Below are 21,018 nucleotides of genomic sequence, written 5' to 3'. Positions count from 1 at the left end.
CGGTGGCAAAGCCTGCCCTGGACTTGGAGAAGATAGGCAGGTTGTAATGCTTGGTGAAGGTATGAACAGATGTCCATGTTGCAGCCTCCAGGATGTCCCTGGTGGGGACCCCCTCTGAGAAAAGCTGCAGAGGTGGAGGTTGGCCTGGTGGAATGCGTCCTGACCCCCTTTGGGGGCGGTTTCCCGTACTGTTTGTAGCAGAAATGGATGCAGTGTGCTATCCATTTGGAGATAGTTTGTTTGGATACGGCCTTGCTCTCTGCTCCTGCTGCAAAGCTGACTAGCAATTGATCAGTTTTTCTAAAAGATTTAGTCCTGTCCAGATAGGATCCGAGCTGTCTGCGCACATCTAGAAAGTGCAGAATCCTTTCCCCCTTGTTTTGTGGGTTAGGAACACCGGTGGGCAAATGAATGGAATGGTTGAGAGCCATACTGGACACCACTTTAAGCATGAAGGATGGGCGAGTCCTGAGGGAGACCCTGTCAGCATGGAAAATGATGAAGGGCTCTACAGCTACGAGTGCTTGCAGCTCTGATACTCTTCTAGCTGAAGTGATGACCAGAAGCAAGGCTGTTTTCCAAGAGAGGAATTTTAAGTCTGCTGAAGCTGCAGGTACAAAGGGGGGTAGGATGAGCTTTTCCAATGCAAAGTTAAAGTTCCTAGCTGGGGTAGGAGCTCTTCTGGGCGGCCTCAATAATTTGTTAGCCCCTCTTAGGAACTGTTTGATAAGTGGGTGTGAGAAGAGAGGTGATTCTGTGCTGTAATGAACAGAGATGGCAGAGGCATGAATTTTAATAGAGAAGGATAGACCCCTGTGTAGTAGGTCTGCTAGGTAATCCAGGATGAGAGGTAGGGAGGGTTGTGCTATTCTGGCTCCCTTAGCCTGGATCCAGGTGCAAAACCTTTTCCACTTGTCAGTATAGGATTTTCTAGTGCTAGGGCATCTGGCCTCATGTAGAACATCTAGGACTTGTTTGCTTAGGCTGGCAGCTAGAGGAGAGGTCAGGGAATAAGCCAGGCTGCCAAGCTGAGGGTCTGCAATTGGGGATGCATGAATTCTCCATTCCTGTGGGTCAGGAGTGTTGGGATCTGAGGTAGATGCCATGGTGGCAGGGGTAACCAGCTGCACAGCAGTGGGTACCAGTGCTGGCATGGCTAGTCTGAGGCAATCAGGATTACCCTTGGCTTTTCTTCCCTTATTTTCAGCAATACCCTTGAAATGAGTTTTAGAGGGGGGAAATGCATAGACCGAGAGGTTTACCCATTGGAAGGATAGAGCATCCACTTTCCAGGCCTTGCTGTGAGGTTCCCTGGTGCAGAATTTTCTGAGCGGATGACTGGAGTGGGAAGTGAAGAGGTCCACCTTCAGGATGCCCCATTTCTGGGTTACAAGGGTGAAGGTTCTGTGGTCTAGCTGCCACTCATGGGTCTAACAGGTTTCTGCTCAAGTTGTCTGCCAGAGAATTTAGGGAGCCTGGCAGGAAATGTGCTAGCAGGTGTAGCTGCATGGCTGAGGCAGTGTGCCAAAGGGTCATGGCGAGCTTGCAGAGAGGATAAGAGTGAGTCCCTCCCTACTTCTTGATATACCACATTACTGTGGTGTTGTCTGTTTTGATCAGTACAGGCCCCGGGGAGAGTAGGGGTCTGAAAGCTTTCAAGGCATGCTGAACCGCTAGCATCTCTTTTTGGTTGATGTGCAGAAGTATTTGATTTGGGCTCCAATGGCCCTGAATGCACCTGCCGTCCAGGTGTGCAACCCCGGCATAGTCTGATGTATCTGTGGTGAGGGTCAGGGTGGCGTGGGGTTGTGAGAAGGGAAGTCCCTTGTTATGGTTGCATGCTGCTGCCCACCAAAGAAAATCTTTCCTTAGACAAGGTATCACTGGTATGATAGTTTCCAGGTCTTGAAAGTGTTGACACCAAAGGCCTTTTAGGTACCATTGTAGTTTCCTCATATGCAGTCTGGCATATGGAATGAGTAGAATGCAGGAGGCCATGAACCCTAGGGCTTGCGGGATTTTCCTTGCAGATAACTGGGTTCTGGTGGCTAGTTGAGAGAAGCAGCCCGTCAGGTAGGCTTGTTTTTCTGGAGTAAGGAATCCCATCTGGGATGTTGTGTCCAGGCTTGCTCCCAGGAATACAATTTTTTGTGTGTGGACTAGTTTAGATTTCTTTTCGTTGATAGTATACTCCAGGGAGGTCAGTAGGTCCTTCACAAAGGTCAGGTGCTATAACAGCTTTTCCTGTCTGCCTGAAACAGGCAATCGTCTAAGTAGGGGTAAATTTGAATATTTCTTTGTCTGCAAAAAGCAATGTGTGGAGCCAGGCATTTTGTGAAAACTCTGGGAGCAGTGGATAAGCCAAAGGGAAGCACAGAGAACTGAAAGTGCATAGATCCTGCCCTGAAATGTAGGTATTTCTTGCAAGATTCCCTGACTGGGATGTGTAGGTAGACTACTTTTGGGTCTAGGGTGGCTAACCAAGCATCCTTGGAAAGCATAGGAAGAAGCTGCTGGAGGGTGAGCATTTTGAATATTGGTATCTCCAGAAAGGTGTTTAGAATGGATAGATCGAGGAGTGGGCACCAGGTGCCCTATTTTCTGGGTACCAAGAGTCCGGAATACAAACCTTGGCCTATCTGTTCTGCAGGAACATGCTGTATTGCCCTCATGGATAGCAAGGAAAGGACTTTTTTTGGCCTCTGACCACTGATTTGGAGTAAGATCTGGGAACCCTTTTGGGGATGGCAGTGTGTGAAAATAAAATTTGTATCCCTGGGACACCATGTTGAAGACCCATCGGTTGTTGGTAATAGAGGCCCAGTTGCTTGCATCGAAGGAGAGTTTTCCTCCTGGGGGACAAGCATGTGGGCAGAGGTAAGGAGTGGAGGTGTAAAGTCATTGTGAGTTCTTACCATAAGGGGGTGGCTTTGCACTCCCTGTTTTTGAAGAGGAGGAACTCCATTGCTTATCTCTGCATTCCCTGGGGCTGCTGTTTGGGGGGTCTGCTTCCCCTGGGTCTGGGCTGAGCTGGCCTGGAGGGGGCAGAAAAGGACCGGTGCTTGGAGGGGCTATGCCTACTGAACCTCAGAGGCTGGACCTGCAAGAAGTCTTTAATTGTCTGCATAGATTTAGTTTTTCCTTCCATCTTTTTAAGACCTCTTCTGCCTTGGTCCCAAATAAATTGTCTATGTTCAATGGTGCATCCAATAATTTGGATTTTACATGGTCTGGCAAGGTCTGTTCCTTAAGCCAAGCATGCCTTCTAAGGAAAGAACCAGTGAATGCTGCCCTGCTTCTAGGTCGTCAAAGCCACATTGCAAGGTGTGCTTAGTAACTTGACTTGCAGAATGCATTAGCTCTTGCAATTCTTTATTTTCTACACAAGCAGGAAAGGAAGATATTTTTTGTTTGAGGAGTTCTATGGTATGCTGCTGCTATTTCAGCATGTAGAACTGGCAATTTAATGCTCTAATAGCAAGAGTAGCAGAGCTGTATACTTTTTTTTACCCCATCTGTCTAAAGCTCGGGAATCCCTGTCTGAGGGGGTGGGATTCTTAGCCGAGGTTGCTTTAATTCTTTAGGTCCTTGAGAGATTACCTCTGGGTCAGCAGTAGGATTTTTGAAAAGGAATTTGTGGGAGTCAGGGACTCTGTAGTACCTGTCAGGTTTCCTGGGAGCAGGAGTAAGGGTGTCAGAAGTCAAACTGGATTCCATAAACACATCCACAACATCCAGGACAGGAGGAATGGCCAAAGATCTGTGCTGTGGTAAATCTAAGAATTCCTTGAGCCTCTTTTTTGACTGAGGATAGTCTTGACATTCCCATTGGAAATGCTCCCTTAAAGTATTTTCCCCAAATGAAAAATCCTCAGGTGGAGAGGCAGAAGAATGGATTCCTCTGCATCAGAATGCTCAAAAGCAGAGAGGGGTTGCATGTCTTCATATTCAGAAGCATTAGAGTCATCAGACTCCTGTTCAGATAAAACTACTGGGGTAAAGTCTCCTTCTTTTGGAAGGGGTAGCCTGGCTTCCCACAATAAGCATAGTAAGGTCTTCTGCCATTTTAAGCATTTGAGACTGAGGCAAGGAAGCAGGTGCCTGAGGTTGGGTCTTTGGTTTTTTGGATATAGTTATTACCCTGGGCCTTAACTCGGTAGTTTTAGAAAGAACTGAAGATGCAAAAGAAGTCGTCTGTCTGTGTCGAGTATCAGTAGTGTGAAGTACTTCCTCGGAAGCTGGTGCCTGCTCAGCTACTCCGGACCCATCCAAGGTAGAGACATCAGCAGGATCCTTAGTTGAAGAAGAGTCTCGCAGCATACCAGACTCCGAAAGGGTCTTGGTAGTGGACTGCAAATCCACAGAAGCAAGCATCAGGGGCTGCAAAAGTGCCTCACTGAGGACCTGAGAACGGATGACTAGCTTATCGTAAGCATTGTTGGCAGTTTTGGACCTGTGTGATATCTGTCTTTTTCCTTACTTTTTTAAGAAGATCGGTAGTCTGACGGCTTATCGAAGCCATATTGGAATTAAAGGACTGAGTAAAAATATCTAGCTACAATAAGGGCCCAACGACGTATAGTTCTGGCGTTGAACAAAGCACAAAAGCGACCATGAGGGACGTCGTGGTCTGGGCCTAAACAGGTGACGCAGTAAGAATGGAAGTCTCGGTGTGGTATTTGCTTTCCACAGGCGAGACAATTGTTAACTTTTTCTGACATCGGTTAGACAAAAAAAAAAAAAAAAAAAAAGGATCTCCAATGGAGTACTTAGCTTTAGAAGACTTCAACTTCAATTCGGAAATGAAAACTCAGGTAGCGGCCGACTGGCACTCGTGCAAACTGCTTCTGCTTCGCACTCCTCGGCAAGAAAGACTGATGCAATGGCGTCAGCTGCCTGATTTTATACCACTGACAACCTGATATCAGTCCTGGAGTGAGAGCAATCAACGCAGAAATACTACGCCTCAGGTATTCGGGCCAACTGAGGGCTACGCCTGGTAGAATAACCCAAATGTGATGACTGCAACAGTGAAACACAAAGAACATCTGCCAGATTCCCCTGTAAAATCCTCATGTAAAATCTGGTCTGAGGAAATAGGGTGATAGAGGCGGCCACTTACCCCAGGAATCACAATATGCACCGTGCCTAGGGGGCTTCTTATGGGACAGGACTGTTGAGGCTTGTTTTCAAAGGATGAGAATTCTTGATTCAGGTTTTCTGTAAGGTCACATCCAGGTTGGCCATAATGAACTCTACTGTTTCGACAAAGGTGCAAGCTTTGACCATTCCATGTCAATTGTGATTTCCAGACAGCAGAAAAAGTTTGAACAAGGAGTCCCAGGCTTGGAGTAAAAGATTCATGGAGAGACACTCATCTAGACATGGGAACATGTGGAACCCTGTAGTCTGAAGTGAGCTGCGACTACTGCCATGCACTTTGTGTAGAACTGACTGGCTGTGGTGAGACCGAAGTGTTGGGCCCAGAACTGGAAATGTTCGGCTCACAGCCAGATGCAGATGAATCCTCTGGAGCAACTGTCTACACTGATGTGGTATTACGCATTCTGAAGTTCTATCAAGCCCACTCAATTGTCCTTCCTTAACAGCAGGATGTAGAAAACCATGACCAATGAACTTTGTTTTACATACTGATTTTAACAGGCTGAGGTCCAAGATGGGCTTGAGGCCAAAGCTCTACTTCAATAACAAAAAGGACCTTGAGTAGACTCTGGATCCTTGCAGGTCTGGTGGGAACTCTTGGATAACTTGTTTGGTCTAGCTGATTTATCATCTCTTGTGCTGCAACATTCCTCTGCAGGGGTGGGACAATGGAATGTCTTTTTGAATTTGGAAGAAAAAGAAGGAATGGAATTGTACAGCCTATAGTTATGATTCTCTGTAACCATGAATCTTGGGTAGGGCTGTCCAGGCTAATGGGTGCAGAAACAAGCACCCCTTGACTGCCTCCAGACTACAGCAGTAAAGATGCTTTCAGGAGTGCTAAAACTTCTGTTCAAGAAGGGGTCCCAAAACCCTCAAATTCTGCAGACCATCTCTGCAGTGAGGGTGATGCACAATGTGATTATTCCCCTCTCTGCCTCGGGGGGGGGGGCTATCACTAGAAGCTTTGGGGGCAAACCTTGAAAGTTATGGAATCTCAGCTTCTTGTCCACTTTCTGGTTCCTACAGAAGATCTATTGGGGGAACACAGAAGCAAATTCCAACAGACAACCTTTTACCATTCTACTCTCTTCTTCAAATCTTTCACCTTCAGTCCACAGAGTGTGGGACCCATCACACGGGGCACCAATACACATCAAAATGTTCAACAAATTTGGAAAGAAGCATCTAGGTGTGCCAACTAACAGCAATGCCAGTGTCTGCTACTCTTCACATGCCACTGGCCAAGATGGAAATAAGGTGCATGAGCACATATGAGAGGGGCTGAAGGGTAGTCAGCTGCAGATCCACTGTCTTTTGGGGTTTCGTGGTTTCCTGACAGGCTCAGAGATCTTCTCACAAGCCCCTCTAAACAGTGTTAAATGCATTGGGTAGTTCAGCATACTAACACAGCAAAGGTAGCTGAAGTATACTCCCAATTTCCAAATCTGTCAAATGCCTTGGAATCCTCATTAGAAAGATGGACATTACAGCTCTCTGCTGCAAGCTCCTTCTTGATAGCCACTATTACCATCATGGATTCCAATCTGTCCTGTGAGGAAACAAACTTCAGACTTGTAGACTTGTGAAGAATTGGTTTGACTATGTCAAGTTCCTTTCAAGCCCACTTTGAAACCAAATCCAAAACTTCATCCACAGGAAGGACCGCCCAAAAAGTAGATGGGCCAAAACTAAAAGCCTCAAGGAATATGGACTCCTCCGGGGAGGGGGGTTCAGTGGACTATCCCCCACTTCTGTCTTAATTCTTACATCTCACCAAAGAGATGTCTTCTAAGGCAGGGGATCTAGGGGAACCTTTCCCCTCACCGAAATCAGTATCCTCAATTCAGGAGTCCTGAAGAAGTCCAAGTGCCTGCTTTTACAAGCATGTTTCTACCAGGTTCCAGGGAAGGCTCCAAAGCATATGGGGAGTCCATGACATGGACTATCTTCTAGGGGCAGGAAGAGAAGGCAGAGGACCCAAAAAAGGTATGCAGAGGCATGGCTTTGAGTAGGAGAAATATACCTGCTCTCTGGACAGAGAAGACTCCCTCAAAGGCCTGAAAAGCATGCTCCAAGAACCAGCTCGGCTCCAAAGCTGAACTGCCTCCCCCCAATTGCCAACACTGACCTCTTGGCTAGTGGACCCACTGTGATCTAAAGCAGTCTGAGTTGATCATGAAGAGAAAATGTCAGAGTCAAACAAACCCTGTCTTGCAGATCACACACACACAATCCTAAGTGCATATTTGGATCTACAGTCACTGGATCCAAAGGTTGGCTCACAGGAGTCACATTCATAAAGGAGGGGGATAGCTCTCAGACACCCCAAAAGCGGTCAATGCAGGGAGTTTCCTTAGCTGGATCTGGGTCCTCAGGAATTTTCTCATCATCCTGTCCACATCTGCTTCAGACAGGCTCTTGGCCAACTGCAATGGGCTTATGGAAGAGGCAGCAGAAGGTGGCCTTGAAATCTTTGAAAATATTTCTCCTGTAGGAAGGGAGACTATGAGTTTGGGACTAACAAACACTGGGGAGAACATGCTTCCAGCAAATGGAATGGTTAAAGATATAGTTTTAATAGGCTGTGAAACAGTCGATGGATCCGATGACTGACACCTTCAAAGCAGGGCCAGATGGCTCTGTCATATCAGGTGAGCATTTTCTAAGTTTTTTCTCCTTGTTTTAATCTGAACTCTTCTCCTATTCCATATCATTGGCCTTTTTCTTTAGGCCTCTCTCCCTTGCTCTTATCCAAAGACAACTTTGTTGGGAGGGGGAGGAAGATGACTGAGAGGGGATGTTTTCTCCAGTGCAGGCAGGGAGAAGCCCCTTCAAGGTAAGCTTCAATCACCAGTCAGACAGCAGTCTTGCCCAAAAGGCAGAATAAGAGGAGCAATCTTACTGAGGAGTGTGCACAGACAGAATGTTGATCTCGAGGGGGATCTTATGGCCCCAGGAGAGAGACTTAAATCCGGATGACTTGTCAGTCATCCATCAGAAAGAAAAAATACCAACACTAAATCACTAAAGGGAAAAGTCCCTAAACACTTAAAATGCAACCTGTACACTAGACAACCTTTATCATAAGCACTAAATGGCTAACAGAATGTCCATTTATCAGATATTTGACTACCCAATAACCACAATGGACCACCAACAAAAGGAATGCCGATAATCAACAAGCCTGCAAAACACCCAGACTCCAAAAAATTCTAGCATTCTGGTTCCAGGAGCAAGCACTTAGCCTTGCCTTCCCTTCTGGACCTGTGGTAAATCAGACAGTCAAGTATTGTTGGTCTTTGGCCTTCCAACCGTCGGTATCTCCAGTTTGGCCTAACTCTAGCAGAGTATCCCATACTTGACATTCTGACTGCAAACCTACTAAAACACCAAGATTATGGCAATAACTGGAAAAAACAAAAAGTCCCATCTAACAGCAGGGAAAAGGGAGAAAAGGAACATTTCACACAAATTAAAAGTCTCCCCCACCATATGTGGGGAAGGATATCAGAAATATCAAAGGAGTTAAGGAAAGTACTAAAACTAGCTGCGAGATAGGGAAAAAAAATTCTCAAAAAATGAACACTTGTCTGTCAAAGTGATGAGCCCAGGAGATCAGTTTCTGTAGCATTCGAGTGGCAAATGAGATATGAAACATTCTGGTAGTAGAGAAGAATAATTGTAAGAGGAACAGCCTAAGCCTTGGATCTAAAGTCTGAGAGCTGATGATGTCAGATCTGTTCAGGTTCAATAACTCATCAGATGAGGTCAGACAGAAAAGACATCGGAACTGCAGATAAAATATTCCTCATTATTTTCACAACCAGAATAAACTTATGAGCCTGAAAATTTAAAATTCTAAAAAATAAAGTTGCAGAAGTATGCATTTTCCCCAAATTTATCAATAACTTGCTGTGTTTGTCTGAAGAAGAGTTAGAATTAACAAAATGCTTGTCGGCAGGTGAATTAACTAAAGCCACAGTTGTTGGGTCTGGAATGACTGCAGAAAAAAAAAAAACTGAAAGACCGAGGAACATTGAAATTCTTTTAGGTTCAACAGGCTGGCTGTCATGGAAAACACATGCTGTGACAAATGCATCTTCACTTGCTAGCATCAATGGTGGGGAGGGGTTGGTTGAAGGTTCTTGGAATTCCAGTTGTAATACCACACGCTTTCAGAGATACTAAGAAAATACTCAATGTTCTTCCACTGAAAATACCGGTGTGTTCTTGAAACAGGCTCTGAGAAAGAAAACCACACACACGGAGAATCCAATGCCATGTTCTTCAGAGTCTGAATCAGAAATATGAGTAAAATAAACTGCATCGGTCACATTCCTTTACAGATTCAGAATCTTGAAACTCTTCAGAAAAAAAGAAATTCCATTTTATTTTAACAGAAACCACCTTATAAGAAGAGGCTGTACAAGACACTGAACCAGACCTAATACTACTACTACTGTCAAGAGGAACTGTTGCAGGAGAGGATAAAAATGTTTAGTTTGCATTTTCTTTTTCACAGGAAAGTTGATGCACACAGGTTTACTAACGGCGGCAATAGCTTCCATGGGGATTTGCACAACATTCAAGCTAAGTAGGGTCACTTCCTGCCTCTTCTCCCAAGACCAAAAAGTGGCTCTCCCTTACACACTGAGGGTATCCAAATAGCTGTAGGGGATATAGATAACCCTGGTCCATACTGGCAGTATGAACACCACGACAGGGATCCAGGGGGAAAAGATGAGGGGTCTGTGGAAAGTACAGTTTTGTACACTTACCATAAATGTAGATGTTCGAGTGTATTCACCGTTGCAGTCAATCACATTTGGGTTATCTGCCTGCAGGTAAGCCCTCAGCCAGCGTGAATACCAGTCTTGGATTCCTGTGTTGGATGCTGTCTCTTCTTCCATGACAACAAGTCGTCAGGGGTATAAAACATGCAGCAGACGCCATTACGTCAGTTTTTCTTGCCGCAGATGCCAGGTGCCCCCGCAATGGGAAGCAATTATGTTATGGTACACCTCCACCGAAAAACAAATACACCAGAAAGCTTAAATACACCAAACAAGAAGGAAAGGTAGAGCCAAGAGAAGTCAGGGGGCTGGAGGGAGGGTAACCAGGACTGCAACAGTGAATACACTTGAACATCTACATTTATGGTAAGTGTACACAACTGTACTATGGTCTTCATGTTTCACTGTTGCAGTCATCACATTTGGGTTGATTCCCAAAGCTAAAGAAGGGAGGAGGAAGTTAGAGCATTAGGACCAGCTATTAAGCCCTGCAAGAATGCAGTGGCAAAACCAGCTCTGGATTTAGAAAAAAATAGGAATGTTGTAATGCTTGGTGAAGGTATGTACAGAGCTCCAGGTAGCAGCTTCTAGGATGTCCCTGGTAGGGACTCCTCTGAGAAAGGCTGTAGAGGTAGATGCAGCTCTGGTGGAATGTGATCTTATCCCCTGTGGGGTAGGTTTGCCATGGTGCTTATAGCAGAAATTAATGCAATGAGCTATCCATTTAGAAATGGTTTGCTTTGAAATGGCTTTCTCCTCTGGCCCTGCAGCAAAGCCAACTAGCAGCTGTTCAAATTTTCTGAGAGGCTTAGTCCTGTCCAAATAAAATCCAAGTTGTCTGTGCACGTCCAGAGAGTGCAGTATTTGTTCTCCTTTGTTTTGTGGAATAGGGAAAAAGGTAGACAAATGAATGGACTGATTTAGGGCCACACTAGACACCACCTTGGGCATAAAGGAAGGGTTGGTCCTGAGAGAAACACTGTCTGCATGAAAGATAATGAAGGGTTCCACCGCCATGAGGGCCTGTAATTCAGACACTCTTCTAGGTGAAGTGATGGCTAGAAGGAAAGTTGTTTTCCAAGAAAGGAATTTCAACTCTACAGTTGCAGCTGGCTCAAAGGGAGGGAGAGTGAGATTTTCCAATACAAAATTAAGGTCCCAGGCTGGAGTAGGGGCTCTCCTGGGGGGGGGGGGGGTCTTAGTTTTTAGCCACTCTAAGGAATTGCTTTAGCAGGGGGTGAGAAAAGAGGGGTGGCTCAGTATTACAATGTGCTGAAATGGCACAGGCATGAATTTTAATTGACGAGAAGGATAGGCCCTTGTGGAGCATTCCTGTTAAGTACTGAAGAATATGAGGTAAGCTGGGCACCACTGTGCCCATCTCCTGAGTCTGGCTCCAGGAACAGTATATTTTCCACTTTTCAGCATAGGATTTTCTAGAACTAGGCCTCCTTGCCTCCAGAATGACATCTAGCACCTGCTTATTGAGGGATGCTATTGGAGAGTTGAAGGAATTAGCCAGGCTGCAAGGTTCAGGGTTTGAAGTTGAGGGTACAGAATCTGGCCCGCCTGCTAGGAGAGCAGGGAAGGGGTCTGAGGCAGGTGCCATGGTTCCAGTAGTGTCATACTGCGCAAGAGGGGGGTACCAGTGCTGGCGTGGCCAGTCTGGTGCAATCAATATTGTCATTGGCTTGTCCTGCTTGATCTTTAGCAGAACCTTCGAGAGGAGAGGCAGAGGGGGAAAGGCATAAACTGAGAGGCTTTCCCAGGTAAAGGACAGGGCATCCACTTTCCAGGCTTGACTGAGGGAAGTCCTTGTGCAGAATTTGTCCAATTGATAGTTCTGAGGGGAGCCAAACAGGTCTACCTATGGAGTCCCCCATTTGTTCCTCAAGAGTTCGAATAGTTTTGGTTCCAGTTTCCATTCGTGTGGGTCCATGAGATTTCTGCTTAGGTCGTCTTCCAGTGAATTTAGCTTGCCTGGCAGGAATTGAGCTTGCAGGTGCACTCAGTAGCTCAAGGCTGTGTTCCACAGAGCTATGGCTAGTCTGCAGAGAGGGTATAAGTGGGTTCCCCCCTGCTTATGTACCATATAACTGTGGTGTTGTCTGTCTTTATCAATAATTGTCCTGGAAGAATGTCAGGGAATTCTGTACAGCTAACATTTTTTTTTGGTTGATATGCAGGTGCATGTGTCTCGGGTTCCATTTGCCCTGAATGCACTGCCCTGCCAAATGAGCCCCCTATGCAGTCTGATGCGTCTGTTGTTAGGGTTTGGGCGGCAGGGGGTAGAGTGAAAGGGAGCCCCTTGTTGTGGTAAGCAAGCCTCCGCCCGCCAAAGAAACTCTGCCTTTAAACAAGGAATGATAGGAATTATTGATTCCAGTTTCCTGAGAATGTGGACACCATAGGCTTTTTAGATACCATTGTAGTTTCCTCATATGCAGTCTTGCATATGGAATTAGTAGAATGCAAGAGGCCATGAACCCCAGGGCTTGCAGAATTTTCCTTGCAGATAGCTGGGTCCTTTTGGCCAATAGTTTGAAGGAGGCTGTCAAACTTGTTACTCTGGAGTGAGGAAAGCCATCTGGGAAGTTGTGTTCAAGCTTGCTCACAGGAATACAATCTGTTGGCAGGGTAACCAGGTGAGATTTCTTTTCATTTATGGTGCACCGCAGAGAGGTTAGAAGTTTCTTTACAAATGCTAGACGATTTAATAGAAAGTCCTGCCTTTCTGCCTGAATCAGACAATTGTCCAAGTATGGGTATATTTGAATTTTTTTCTGCCTGCAAAATGCAATGGCTGGAGCAAGACACTTTGCGAATACCCTGGGCGCAGTAGATAAGCCAAAGGGAAGTGCAGAGAACTGATAGTGCATGGAGCTTGCCCTGAACCGTAGGTATTTCCTGCAAAATTCCCTTATTGGAATGTGCAGGTAAGCTTCTTTAAGTCTAAGGGTGCCAGGCATCTTTGCCTAGCACAGGAAGCAGCTGTTGAATTGTTAGCATTTTGAATTTTGGGATTACCAAAAAGGTGTTTAGAATAGTGAGGTCCAGAATAGGATGCCAGGAGCTCTCTTTTCTGGGTACCAGGAAAAGTCTTGAATAAAAACCTTGTCCCCTTTCTTCTGCTGGGACAGGTTGAATAGCCCAGATACTCAGAAGAGAGAAAACCTGCTGTTGGGCCCTCTGCCCACTGATTTGGGGGTAGGTCTGGCCACCTGTTTGGGGTTGGTAGGGTGCAGAAGTGGAATATGTATCCTTGGGAAATTAAATTCAAAACCCATTTGTCCTGAGTAATGAGTTTCCAGTTTTTTGCATACAGGGTATTTTTTCCTCCTAAGGGAGCAGGCAGTTGAGCAGGGCTTGGAAGGGTTAAGGTCAAGTCATTGCGCCATTTTTCCATAGGGGGTGTGCCTTACTACTCCCTGCTTTGGAAGTGGGAGCCTCCCAAATGCTTAGGCTGTGCGTAGCCTGAGACTGTAACCTATGTGGTCTGCTGTTCCTGGGTTTGGACTGAGAAGGCCTAGAAGAGACTGAAAAGGACCAATTCTTTGAAGGCCAATCCCTACTAAATCTGGGAGGCTGTACTCGCAGGAAATCTTTAACAGTTTGCATAGATTTAGCTTTTTCCTCCATCTTTTTGAGGACGACTTTGGCTTTGTTGCCAAACGGGCAGTCTTGGTTTGGTTTAAGGGAGCATCCAGTCATTTAGCTTTAACATGATCTGGCAAATTTTGTTCCTTAAGCCAAGCATGCCTTCCAAGTACAGACCCAGTGACAGCAGCCCTGCAAGATGATTCTAGAGAGTCAAAACCACATTGCAAAGTATGTTTACCAACTTATTCTGCAGAATTCATTAAATCCTGTAATTCTTTGTGTTCAGCACAGTCAGGAATCAACATCATTTTCTGTTTAAGTAGTCGCATAATATGCTGCTGGTACTTCAACATATGAAACTGGCAATTTAAAGCCCTAACGGCCAAAGTAGCAGATGTGTATACCTTCTTACCCCATCTGTCCAAGGCTCTAGAATCTCTATCAGAAGGGGTATGATTTTTGGAAGCAGTAGCCTTAACATCCTTTGGTCCTTGGGAAATGGTCTCTGGATCCGCAGTAGGATTCTTGAAGAGGAACTTGTGAGAGTCAGGCACTCTAATACCAGTCAGGTTTTCTGGGAGCTGGAGGTAAAATGTCTGGGGAAAGGCTGGATTCCAAGAAAGCATCACCTACAATGTCCAGAACAGGCGGGATAGCTAAATGCCTGTGTTGAGGAAGGAGTAAGAATTCCCTAAGCCTCTTTTTGGAGTCAGAGTAATCCTGGCTTTCCCAGTGGAAATGCTCCCTAAGAGTGTGCAAGGTTTCACCAAAAGAAAAATCTTCTGGAAGGGAAGCAGAGGGAATGGAATCCTCTGCATCAGTATCCTCATAGGTAGATAAGGGCAAATCCTGGTAATCAGAACAAACAAATCAGATTCCTGATCAGAAGAATCAGAAGGAAAATCAGTTCTAGGTCTCAGAGGGGGAAGGCCGGCTTCCCCTAAATTAAGGTAATAAGGTCTTCAGTCATTCTAAGCATTTGTTTTTTTTAGGCATATGGGCCTGACCATGCGGTTTGGATGTCAGTTTTCTAGGCATGGTGCGAGTTTTAGGCCTGGATGAAGAAAATGGTGTTGGTATAAAATGCAAGTCTGTAGGCCTGAATACACCCTCAGATGCCAGTGCCTGCACAGCGGCTCCGGACCCATCCAAGGTAGAGACATCCACAGGTTCCATAGTCAAAGAAGCATCTTGTGGCATACCGGACACCGAATGGGTCTCAGCACAGGCTTGCGAATCTGAAGTTGCTGGTATCAGGGGCTGCGAAAGCACCTCATTGTGCACCGGTGGACTGGCAACTAGCTTAACGGAAGCGTCGTTGACAGTTTTGGACCTTGCGGTCTCTGTCTCTGTCTTTATCCTTACTTTTGTTGGAAGATCGGTAGTCGGATGGCTTACCGAAGCCATTTCGGAGTACCGATACCAAGTACCAAAATAATCTGCTGCAAATATAGCCAAACGACAAACAGTTCGGGGGTTGAACAAGGCACAAAACCGACAGGGAGGGACGTTGTGGTCTGGGCCTAAGCAAGGAATGCAATACTAATAAAAATCTTTATGAAGTATTTGCTTTCCACAGGTAAGACAATTGTTAACTTTAACTGACATCGGTTGGAGCAAGAAAAAAGATCCCTAACGGGGTACTTATCTTTTTTTGAAGACTTCGGTTCTGAAACTTGAAAATGAAAATTTCAGGAGTCGGCCGACCGGCACTTGCAAACTGCTTCTGCTTCGGGCACCGCACGGCAAGAAAGACTGATGTAATGGCGTCGGCTGCATGTTTTATACCCCTGACAACCTGACGTCATGGAAGAAGAGACAGCATCTGACACAGGAATCCAAGACTCTGGTATTCAGGCTGGCTGAAGGCTACCTGCAGGCAGATAACCCAAATGTGATGACTGCAACAGTGAAACATGAAGAACATCAGACTTTGGACACAGTTGAGTCACTTACCTGCAGCTTTGACAAATTACTAGCCTGCTGTGGTGGCGAAAGTTTAGTTGACTTTTTTTTTCTTTTTGTAGCTGAAAGAGGGACCGACCGAAGGGCTGGTAGTGTGTTCCATGGTCAAGCCAAAAGTATTGCTTTTTCCTGGGGAAGCTAAGCAGCACAAGTCAGTAAAAATAGAAAGTCCTTAAAAGCAACCTTTTCCTAGTCAAAACAGTTAAAAACACTTCAGTACACTTTGAAAGCCCTCAAAACTAAATTAAACGGTTTCCACAGAACAAAAACTAGCTTTAAACAGTTTTAACAACTTCTTAAAAAACAAACACTTGTTAGTCAAGAACAAAAGCATGCTTTTGTTTTAAAAGTACATTTAAGTCACGGTACCGTCAACAAAACACTTTTTTACTAGCTTAAAAATATTTTACTTAACAGAAAAGTAATGTTAAACAATAAAACATTAAATGTGGAAGTTTCTTCCATAAAGAGAACTTATCTAACTAGCAATGGACCAGCATTAGCCATTCATCGATCCTCAAAAGAGCACAGTCTTCAGCAGCAGGAAAGCTCCAAAGGGCTTGGCTCCCAAACCTCTTTTTAGTCATCTCCCTCCCCCTAAGCTAATTTAATTGTTTGGGTTTGTGGAAGGTGTCCAGAAGCTGGTCAGCTGTTATATCTTTACCAGGATATAACCCATACAGCTTATTCTGCTACAGCAGTGGTCAATATGAAGGTCTGGCTAAAAATCTGGACATCTACCTAGCATAAAATTTGAATACCAAACAGCACATAACTCTTCCTGCTTCCAGTAGGAATGTAAGATACCAACTGAACATTATGTTAAACAGACTAACAAAAATGATGAAAAATAAAAGTACATTATCAAAGAAACAAATTCTACAAATGTTACACTAATGATACTGCAAAACTGTATGACACAAGGTAATTGATTTTTGCTTAGAAAAAAAGGGAGATCCAAGATGCATGTCCTTTTTCTTTAAATTATTGTTTAAACTAGTATGTTGGGCACACAGTAGTTTTCTGTGCATTAGTCAGCTCTAAAAATCACATCTGTTGAGGGGGATTCAAAAAAATTGCACAAAGGGGTAAATCAAGCCTGAAAATAGAGACATACCTCCAGTAAATGGGATAATCTTGTGCACAGGTAAATCAGGCCTGAAAATGGGAACATTCCTCCAAAATAGGGACAACTGAGAGGTATAGATGAAACAGAAGCTGGTAGCACTCCTCCTAGACTGCCACACAACAATACAGTATTTGAAGATCAGGAGATGCACTCATCCCAAAGTGCAGAAACAAAAAAAATTACCACAAACCAGGACAAAAGAAGAAAAATATTCCAATAGTAACACATGGCAGAAGGTCTCTCAAGTCAGACCAGTGATTAGAATCATACTTAGATTTTCAGTCATTCCAGTTTACATGTGTTCTGCAAAGCCAGAAAGAGGAGGACCTCGTATGCAACACATACGTGGCAGATAATGAACAAGACAGACGGTAATGTTGCAAAAATGAAATAAAAAAAGCACTTTTTTTTTGCAGGGGGCCCAGCCCCTCACTAATTATACATACATATCAACTCAGAGTGGGGAAAGAGCAAATTCCCTGATTACCACAGTGCACAATCTTGCACAGACAACTTCCAGCAGAAGAGATCAAATGAGTTTCTATCACTTCTACTGGTGTTAAACACATTGGAGATTACTGATGTTTGCTTATATGCAGTGGTCAAGCAAATTACTTACAGGTGATAAAAGTTGTAACATTACATTCCCAAGAGAAAAACTGTGGAAAATACACTAGCAATGCAGTTTTCCTTGAAAACTGCTTAACTTACCTGGCTTTCTCCAAGGTTTATCTTCAAATGAATCCAAGTCTACATCTAGTAGTGGAAGTCCATTGTAATTTCCTGTTGACTCGATATCTACTCCTTTGACTTTGCCTAGTGCAAAAGACAGATGCTGCTTTTAAGCATGCAGACTCAGTTCTTATAAACACATTTAATGCATCTTTAATAACATTGCTACAATGTCCACTGGTTTGAGGCAGGGAAAAAAAGCTTCAAACAATGTTACATATTTAATTATAATAATTAAGGTAATTACTACATACACTGTGTACACACATCAGCTCTACCCAGGCAATCAGAACCAAAAATTATAATAAAGCACTGTATAGATGGCATCAGAATTCACTCTTCATCTGTTCAGACTTTCAATACAATTACAAGCACAAGCTGTTTTGAAGACCGATGTCAAGCAGTCAATGGTTTCAAAGAAATTAATCCCACAATACACTTACGAGTGTGTGTGTGTGTGTGTGTGTGTGTGTGTGTGTGTGTGTGTGTGTGTGTGTGTGTGTGTGTGTGTGTGTGTGTATATATATATATATATATATATATGTGTGTGTGTGTACGCGCGCATATGTAAGAGAGAGATCTTGACTACACGTATACACACGCACATGCTTACATAATACTAAATTACATCTGCTGCAAGCAAATTATGACTTCTAGCTCAACTTTTCAGAGATGAACATACTTATTATCCCCTCACACCAGACTGATGTCACCATTAGATGTCAGTACATCCAGGTAAAGGTATCATCTGCCCAGGCCATTTTTAGTTCTTTCTTACTCCACCTGGGGCTGAAAAGATTACAACCTTCCAAAGACGCAATTTTTCTAACCTGAGTTGTGAAATTCTATCAGCTAAGAGTCTGGACAAAGGATGAAGATGGCTGAACCAGGGTGAAGGAGGAGAAGGGGTATCCAAAGTCTCCTCCCTACCTTGACCACTAGGAACTCCATCATACAATCTTATCCAATGGGGCATTAAGAAGCTGCACCATGACATCCTCAGGCAGGGATTGGATTCTCAGCCAGGAATGTCATGGAATTACCAGCTCAGCAGGAACAGCATTAGATGCAACATTTACAACACTGCACCCACATTTAATTGCATGCCTCCCAAACCTGCAAACCAGTTTAGAGCTGACTGGTGACTTCAGAGACTCATCACTTACTTCCTCACCATCCCTGCCAGGAGTTCATTTGTAAGCATAGAACTCTAAAGGCAAGAGATGCTGTGTTGTACCTGTTGTGCCTTCTCAAAGTGGTCTATAAGCCAAGTTTCTCAGGTCACAGGAAGGGTGTTGTGCCATGGGGCAAAATTAGCTCCCCTAGAAGTATTCAGGGAGCGTGCTTATACTATGACATTTTCATGTAAGCGTCTTTTATCTAAATTTCCTTTTATTATGGTTTGGAGTTGGGGAGATGGAATAATGGTTAAGGTGTTTACCTTACAGACAGTGTACAGAATTTGATTCTCACCTTCGGTTTCAGTCGGATTATTGGTTAGGCATGTAATTCTCTGCAGAAAGTTTACTTCATATTTACCCGTGAGACTCGGAAGTTTGTTGTAATGATGTATTCCTGTATTGTTTGAGCCAGTGGTACACTTCAGTGAGGAAAAGTAGAAAAAAAACCCACTGTACTCTGCAGTTGATACATTTACTTTTCGATATTTTCATAAACCACCTCTACACTTCCTGTCCACAATCATCTATAATATAGTATGCAAATGACACAATCACCACCACCTCCGGTACCCACCCTGACCTATATACCTTACACAAAAATAATTCAATCTTATTGAAACATGGCTCTTAAATAACCAACTCTTATTTAACCCCAAAATGACAAAACTTCTACTTTTCGCCCCAAACCACTGTCTCAGCACAAATCCACATTTTCCATTACATCCCTTAACACAATCATTAAGGATGAAACCCATTCAAAGCTTCTTGGTGCTGTTATAGATGACCAACTAAAGTTCGACCTTCACATATTCCATTGTAGCAATTGGGTCTACTGTACAGAAATAAAAAAGTTCCTAACTACTGAGTCACGACAGACACTTGTCCATGCTTACCCCCCTTCTTAACCTTTTCTACAGTTCTCAAATTCTAACTTATCTACAATCTAATCTCCTCACAAAACTTGAAACCACCTACAATAAAGTAGCTAGATTTGCATCTAATAAGAAACCCAAGTCACATCACTGTCTTTCTCTTAAATCTTTAAACTAGTTAGAATTCCCTCACCATCTTCAACTTTTGCAACTTACCTTCATTCATTCCATCATGCACAAACCATCCTCCTGCCACAACATCTCCTTAGACTCCATCTACACCCCCCCCCCCCAAACTCCAAGGAAGTCTGATCAATTTCGCCTACAAATCCAAGGGATCTTTTGGACAAAATCTGTATAGCCATTTACCTCTCATGGAACAAACTTCATCTCTCTAAGAAATACAAACAAGACTCATGATTTCAAGAAAGCTCTAAAAGATGAAATACTACCTGGATATGTCATTGTAAGCATCGTATCGGAAATCTCTAACCTCTCCTGTAATCTAATTCTCACTCTCTTATTTGCAGTTATATATTTTTCTTGCATATCATCTTACCTGCCTCCCTTTAAGCCCAGCTCATCCCTTATTCTTCTGCACTATACTCCTGCTCTAACCTTTGCACCAACTTTTCCTTCTCTTCCACTTATTCCCCTAACTCTCAAATATTCCTATTTTCTCTACCTTTCCTCCCATCAAAAGTTATATACATGCTCAATCTCCAATTCTTTAAGCAGTTTTCTTTCCTAATTAACTTTTTTTCTGAACAGGACATCTTCTCTGCACACTTTTCAGCCATGCTGCTTTATTCTACTCCTTGAACATCTGGTTATACCAAAACTCACTGTAAAACATGTGTGTAATAAGAAGTTATGTACTCACCATAACATTCCATGTTTGTTGTTCATCTTGCCTTCCTTCATTGCTGGTTGGGTTCGGAACAGAGAATCGGTTCTGACTCGGCCTATACAAAAGCTCGAGAGCTTCCACCAGCTCGAGGCTATACCCTAATTCTATCATGCTCCAGGAAGAATACCCAGATCTTGTTTGCAATACTATAACTAGTAGCATTGACATATAACCATGTCCCAATAAAAAAGAACTAAGGAAGAGATTCAGAGAGACAAAGTCCAATTGGCAACCAAAGTACAGTTTTGTACCTACCATAAATGTAGATGTCCGATAGATATGCAACTGCAGTCATAACATATGGGTTGTCCTGCCTCAGGCAGCCCTCGGTCGGCCGGATTCCAAAGTCTGGGTCCAGCGTCGGCTAGTGTCGCCTCCTCTCCGACGTCAGAACGGCTGGAGTATAAAGGCATCGGCAGACGCCATCTTCTTCAGTGTTTCTTGCCCCAGATGCCAGGTGCCCACCTAGGAAGGCTAAATTTGGTGAATGGATAAACAATTCCAGACATGCACAACAGTAATGAACAGATACACCATAGGAGATACCCCCAGCTAATAGGAATAGGGGGAGTGGACCCATAAAGAAGGTTGAAGAGGGGTAGGAGGGTGGGAAAATCCGACTGCAGTTGCATATCTATCGGACATCTACATTTATAGTAGGTACAAAACT

At 44.1% G+C, this 21,018-nt stretch overlaps 1 protein-coding gene across 3 annotated transcripts in view; it reads right to left on the bottom strand.

The window, feature by feature from the left end:
* Positions 1 to 21,018, bottom strand: part of FIP1L1 (factor interacting with PAPOLA and CPSF1) — a gene marked incomplete in the record, with an annotated part of 1,650,449 nt that overhangs the window by 1,468,908 nt on the left and 160,523 nt on the right. For all 3 annotated transcript variants that reach the window (XM_044061425.1, XM_044061426.1, XM_044061427.1), the window contains 1 exon segment: positions 17,365 to 17,469. In XM_044061425.1, the coding sequence (XP_043917360.1) occupies positions 17,365 to 17,469 (105 nt within the window).

This window comes from Protopterus annectens, chromosome 2.part0 (assembly GCF_019279795.1).
Source record: "Protopterus annectens isolate FY-2018-M chromosome 2.part0, PAN1.0, whole genome shotgun sequence".
Taxonomy (NCBI): domain Eukaryota; kingdom Metazoa; phylum Chordata; order Ceratodontiformes; family Protopteridae; genus Protopterus; species Protopterus annectens.
This window is presented reverse-complemented; position numbering and strand designations above follow the sequence as displayed.